General features: G+C 55.5%; 1 protein-coding gene across 2 annotated transcripts; it reads left to right on the top strand.

Moving 5' to 3' along the window:
- The first annotated feature begins 175 nt into the window (after nucleotides 1-175).
- Nucleotides 176-6,196, top strand: FAM98C (family with sequence similarity 98 member C). Of its 2 annotated transcripts, XM_024238271.3 has the most exons (8): nucleotides 176-321; nucleotides 441-589; nucleotides 663-797; nucleotides 2,017-2,222; nucleotides 2,458-2,535; nucleotides 2,633-2,749; nucleotides 4,020-4,187; nucleotides 5,854-6,196. In XM_024238271.3, the coding sequence occupies exons 1-8, from the start codon at nucleotides 257-259 to the stop codon at nucleotides 5,986-5,988; spliced, it is 1,053 nt and encodes a 350-aa protein (XP_024094039.1). In that variant the 5' UTR covers nucleotides 176-256; the 3' UTR covers nucleotides 5,989-6,196. The 2 variants fall into 2 exon arrangements, with proteins under 2 accessions (XP_024094039.1, XP_054396333.1); XM_054540358.2 differs by lacking the exon at nucleotides 4,020-4,187 and having other exon boundaries at nucleotides 197-321.
- The last annotated feature ends 126 nt before the right edge of the window (nucleotides 6,197-6,322 follow it).

Consider the following 6,322-nt stretch of genomic DNA (forward strand, 5'->3'; position numbering starts at 1 on the left):
ACCGCAACAGTGACACCCGCTGCCAGCTTGTCTTGACAGCGAAGATCCCGAAAGCACTGCAATTTACAGCTCCAGGGGGCGGAGGCCCCCGGGGCGGGTTCGGCGTCCTCCTGCGCCAATGGGAGCACTCAAGCCCCTGCGCGGGAAGATGCCGATTGGTCAGTGCCGCCAGACGCTGCGGGGAGCTCGTGCGCGCGGCGCTTTTGGGGCGGAGCCTGCCACCGGCCGCCAGGGGGCGCGCCGAGGCGACACTCTCATGGAGGCGGTGAAGGCGGAAGCGTGGGATGGGGCCGCGGTGGCCCAGGACCTGCTGGCTCTGGGGTAAAAGGGTGTGCGGTGAGGCTGGTGGGTGCAGGAAGGCCAGGTCTGCCCCCTGGACGCGGACGGAAAGGGATTCTCAGTGACATCCCCGCCCCCTCCCGCTGCCTCGGTCCCCACAGGTATGGAGGTGTCCCGGGGGCGGCGTCGCGGGGCGCCTCATGCCCAGACTTCAGGGGGCTGTGCGTGCGGCTGGCGGCGGAGCTGGCGACGCTGGGCGCCCTCGAGCAGCAGCGAGAGGCGGGCGCGGAGGTGCTGAGCGCCGGCGACGGTAAACACGGAGCGGGAGGGTGGCAGGGGGGCCGCCACGGGGCCACCGAGCCCTGACACCCCTGTCCTTGCAGGCCCTGGCGCGGAGGAGGACTTTCTGCGGCAGCTGGGCAGCCTGCTGCGGGAGCTGCACTGCCCGGATCGCGCGCTCTGCGGCGGGGATGGCGCGGCTGCGCTTCGGCAACCCGATGCCGGACTGCGCCTGCTGCGTGAGTCCCGGGATGCGGAAGTGGCAGGGCCATGGCCTCGGGAGCGGCGGGCTCTGACTTTTTAGGGGAAATCGAGGTTCCCAAGGGGTGTGGTCAGAACTTTGGGGCGGCCCAGAGGGTACGAGGTGGGTGGGGTGAGCATGTTGGGGCGAGCAGAGAGCTCTGAAATGGGCGGGGGTAGAATTTTATTTTTTATTTATTTTATTTTATTATTATTATTTTTGAGATGGAGTTTCACTCTTGTTACCCAAGCTGGAGTGCAGTGGCGTGATCTCGGCTCACTGCAACCTCCGCCTCCCAGGTTCAAGTGATTCTCTTGCTTCAGCCTCCCGAGTAGCTGGGATTACAGGCGCGCGACACCATGCCAGGCTAATTTTTGTATTTTTAGTAGAGATGGGGTTTCACCATGTTAGCCAGGCAGGTCTTGAACTCCTGACCCCAGGTGATCTGTCCACCTCGGCCTCCCAAAGTGTTGGGATTACAGGCATGAGCCCACCACGCCCGGCCCGGGGTTAGAATTTTAATTGGAGGGCCTGGGAGCTCAAGTGGGTTGGATTAGGAGGAAGGCTTGAGGTTTCAAAGTGGGCGGGAGTAGAATTCGTAGGAGGGGACAGGGTCTCAAGGTGGGGCTTACTCTGGAAGGCTTTAGGTGGGCGGGACTAGAAGGTGGAGGATTTTTTTTGTTTTGTTTTTAAGTGGAGGTGGGGTCCCCCTATGTTGCCCTGTCTGGTCTTCAACTCCTGGCTTCAAGCGATCCTCCCACCTCAGCCTCCCAAGGTGTTGGGATTACAGGCTACAGGCATGAGCCACTGTGCCTGGGCAAAGGTGGAGGTTTTAAAGCCGGTGGAGCCTTTTTTTTTTTAAATGGAGTCTTGCCCTGTTGCCAGGCTGGAGTACAGTGGCATGATCTCAGCTCACTGCAACCTCCAACTCCCTGGTTCAAGCGATTTTCCTGCTTCAGCCTCCCGAGTAGTTGGGATTACAAGCACTCACCACTATGTCCTGCTAATTTTTGTATTTTTAGTAGAGACAGGGTTTCACCATGTTGGCCAGGCTGGTCTCCATCTCCTGACCTCGTGATCCGCCGCCTCTGCCTCCCAAAGTGCTGGGATTACAGGCGTGAGCCACCGCACCTGGCCATCAGTGGAGCTTTTTGACCAAGATGGATGAATGGGGTAGCAGCCTCCCTGAGTGCACAGCACCCATTTATTACTTTCAGGCTTTCTCTGCTCAGAGCTCCAAGCCACCCGCCTCCTGTGCCTGCGCTCTCTGCTGGATCCGAGTCCTAGGCCACCCCTTGGTGAAGGGGTGGTGGAGGGAGCTGGCATGGTCCAAGAACTGGACCTTACTCTCCAAGCCCTGGGGCTGCCCAGACCTGCACCAGGGACCCCCGCCAGCCAGCTGCTGCAGGAGTTGCATGCTAAGGTAGAGAGTCAGAGTCCCCTCCCATCCTGGGCTACCCCACTTTCCTTGTGGGGGTGGGGGTCCTCTCTCCAAAACACCTCTGGAAGGAGTATTCCAACCACTGGCCTGTTTTTTCTGGAGCTGTGGCTGGCATTCTCACATCTGTGGCCTAGGTCCTCAGGGGTGTGGGGAGCTGGGTTTACAGAGGGGCCCATCCTCTCTGCCCCAGTTGGCCTCTGACTTCTTCTCCCATCAGATCTCAGAGCTGCAGCCTTCTCTGCCCCCAGGGTCCCTGCAGTCCCTCCTCAGCTGCTCGCTAGATGCACCTAGATGGGTAAGACTGTGTGTGACTGACTGAATGTGAACTGTGTCCTCATCAGAGGTGGCAGTGAGAGGGACCCCTAGCCTGACCTTGAGACCTTTTCTCCCAGGAAGCGTTGGAGTCTCTGTCCCAAAGCCTCAGAGATCAGTACCGCTGCCGCCGCTGCCTCCTCCTCAAGCGCCTTGACCTCACTACATCTGCTTTCCACTGGAGTGACCGGGCAGAGGTGTGGTGGGCAGGGGACCGTGCAGAATTGGAGACGCCCAGTTGTGGGGGCTGCAGTTGCAGGGAGGAGGAATGAGGGCCAGGAGTATCACCTTCTTGCAGGTTCTCAGGCCGTGGACATTTTATAATTTTTTGAGGTTTGGGGCTCCTAGAATCTCAGGGTCCCAGGGTATTGTTGAATTCCCAGCTCTGAGCTGGGAGTATATTCAGAGGCATATCCCATCGTTTTTTTTTTTTTTGAGACGGGGTCTCGCTCTGTTGCCAGGCTGGAGTGCGGTGGTGCGATCTCAGCTCACTGCAACCTCCGACTCCCGGGTTCAAGTGATTCTCCTTCCTCAGCCTCCTGAGTAGCTGGGATTACAGGCACATGCCACCATGACCAGCTAATTTTTGTATTTTTAGTAGAGACAGGGTTTCACCATGTTGGCTAGGATGGTCTCGATCTCCTGACCTTGTGATCTGCCTGCCTCAGCCTCCCAAAGTCAAAGTGCTAGGATTACAGGCATGAGCCACTGCGCCCAGCCCTTTTTTTTTTTTTTTTTTTTGAGACGGAGTTTTGCTCTTGTTGGCCAGGCTGGAGTACAACGGTGCGATCTTGGCTCACCGCAACCTCCGCCTCCTGGGTTCAAGTGATTTTCTTGCCTCAGCCTCCCGAGTAGCTGGGATTACAGGCATGCACCACCACGCCAGGCTAATTTTGTATTTTTTAGTAGAGACAGGGTTTCTCCATGTTGGTTAGGCTGGTCTCAAACTCCCAACCTCAGGTGATCTGCCTGCCTTGGCCTTCCAAGGTTCTGGGATTGCAGGCATGAGCCACCACGCCTGGCCAAGTGTACCCCATCTTTAAGAGATATGAGCAGAGCCAGGCACAGTGGCTCATGCCTGTTATCCCAGCACTTTGGGAGGCCAAGGCAAGAGGATCACTTGAGCTCAGAAGTTTGAGACCACCTTGGGCAACATAGCAAGACCCCCATCTCTACTAAAGATAAAAAAAAAAAAAAATTAGCTGGGCATGGTGGCGCATGCTTGTCATCTCAGTTACTCAGGAGGCTGAGGTAGGAGGATCACTTGAGCCCAGGAGATTGAGGCTGCAGTGAGCCACCATCACGCCACTGCACTCCAGGCTGGGTGACAGCGAGACCCTGTCTCAAAAAATAAATATTTGAGCTGTGGGCAGTGAGGTCTTGAATGGTAAAGTCATGCTTCCAAGACGACAGGTCCCACTTGGGGAGGGCTCCAGGGTAGCTTCTCTTACCTCCTCCCCACTCCAGGCCCAAGGAGAGGCCATGAGGGCAGTGCTGATCCCAATTCGAGAGGTTCTGACCCCAGAATCGGACATCTCCATTGCACATGTCCTGGCTGCCCGAGCCGACGTGTCTCGTCTCGTCCCAGCCACCAGCGTGGCTGTCCGCAGAGGGACCTGCTGTGCCATCAACAAGGTGGGCATCTGGGGTAGGGAAGGGCCCTGGCATCCTTGGCCTTCAGATTGGCCTTTCAGCCTCTGCTCCGGTCCAAGTTTCAGACTCACCACCTCTAATCCACCCACTAGACGTGGCAGCTAGAAGGACCTCGCTCACACAAAGACTGACCGTGGACTCCCCAGCTCAGAATGCTTCCGTGGCTCCCTAATGATCTGAAAACAAAGTCTAGCTATTTACTGAGCCCCTGGCTACTTCTCCAGCTTGGGCTTAAAATCCTTCCCTATCACCAAACACTATCTATTTGTTGTTTTTTAACCTTTTTTTTTCAAGACAGAGTCTTGCTCTGTCACCCAGGCTGCAGTGCAGCGGCTTGATCTTGGCTCACTGTAACCTCCACCTCCCGGGTTCAAGCGATTCTCCTGCCTCAGCCTACCGAGTAGCTGGGATTACAGGCGCGTGACACCATGTCCGGCTAATTTTTGTATTTTTAGTAGTGACGGGGTTTCACCATATTGGTCAGGCTGGTCTTGAACTCCTGACCTTGTGATCTACCCGCCTTGGCCTCCTAAAGTGCTGGGATTACAGGCGTAAGCCACCGCACCCTTTTAACCATTTAAAAAAAAAAAAAACAAAAACAGAAATAGGCCGGGCACAGTGGCTCACGCCTGTAATCCCAGCACTTTGGGAGGCCGAGGCGGGCGGATCACTAGGTCAGGAGATCGAGACCATCCTGGCTAACATGGTGAAACCCCATCTCTACTAAAAATACAAAAAAAAATTAGCCGGGCTTGGTGGCAGACGCCTGTAGTCCCAGCTACTCAGGAGGCTGAGGCAGGAGAATGGCGTGAACCTAGGAGGCGGAGCTTGCAGTGAGCCGAGATGGCGCCACTGCACTCCAGCATGGGTGACAGAGCAAGACTGTCTCAAAAAAACAAACAAACAAAAAACAGAAATACCCTCTGTTTTAGTGATGAGGTATCTAGCCGCATGCCTCTGTAAGTAGTCCTATGTAAAATGAGTATTAGGGAATAAAGTCTAACACAGCAACTATTGAGGCAAAATTTAAGTTAAGAAAAAAAATGAGCCCAAGGTGGGTGGATCACTTGAGGCCAGGAGCAGAGGTTGCAGTGAGCCGTGTTCTCGCCACTGAGCTCCAGCCTGGGTGACAGAGCCTAGGCGACTCTGTCTCAAAAAAAAAAAAAAAAAAAAAGAAAAGTGGGCTGGGCACGGTGGCTCACCCTTGTAATCCCAGCAGTTTGGGAGGCCAAGGTGGGCGGATCACAAGGTCAAGAGATTGAGACCATCCTGGCTAACACAGTGAAACCCTGTCTCTACTAAAAATATAAAAAATTAGCCAGGCGTGGTGGCATGCACCTGTAGTCCCAGCTACTCGGGAGGCTGAGGCAGGAGAATTGCTTGAACCCAGGAGGTAGAGGTTGCAGTGAGCCGAGATCGTGCCACTGCACTCCAGCCTGGGCAACAGAGTGAGACTCCGTCTCAAAAAAAAGAAAAAAGAAAGCTCATGCTTGTATCTTCCACCAGTTCAGTCCCCCCTCCCCCAGCCACTGTACTCAAATAGTCAACATCTGCCATTTCTTCCTCAGCCTCACGCTGTTCCCTTTGCTCTCTGGCCCCCTTGTCCAAGATACTTTTTTTCTCTGCAACTCAAATCTCAAACTCTCAGGTGCTTATGGGCAATGTTCCAGACCGGGGAGGCCGCCCAAATGAGCTGGAGCCTCCCATGCCCACCTGGAGGAGCCGAAGAGAGGATGGAGGCCCCCAGTGTTGGGGCCGCAAGAAGAAGAAGAAGAAGAAGTAAAGGGGGACTGGTGGTCGGGGGCGGGGGGTCCTCCATGAGATGCTAATGCCATCGGTAATCTCTGGGGAGTCCGTTTAAGGCTTTCCTTGGTATTTGGCACCCAAGGCCCCCATCTCCTATTCCTGAGGCCCCAAATGCCCTACTCCCATTCCCCAGTCAATACCAAGAACCATGTTCTCCAGAGAATAAATTTAATTTATGACAGCTATAGGACCTCTCTCTGTGGGGGCCAAGTCAGGGGTGTTGGGGTTTGTGAAGGGGTGGGGGGGTCTCTGCTCCCTGGGACTGAATGGGCCCCTGCTGCTCGACCCTCAAAGTTCTTTGCCCTACAGCA

The sequence above is a fragment of the Pongo abelii genome, chromosome 20 (assembly GCF_028885655.2).
Source record: "Pongo abelii isolate AG06213 chromosome 20, NHGRI_mPonAbe1-v2.0_pri, whole genome shotgun sequence".
NCBI classification, from domain to species: Eukaryota; Metazoa; Chordata; class Mammalia; order Primates; family Hominidae; genus Pongo; species Pongo abelii.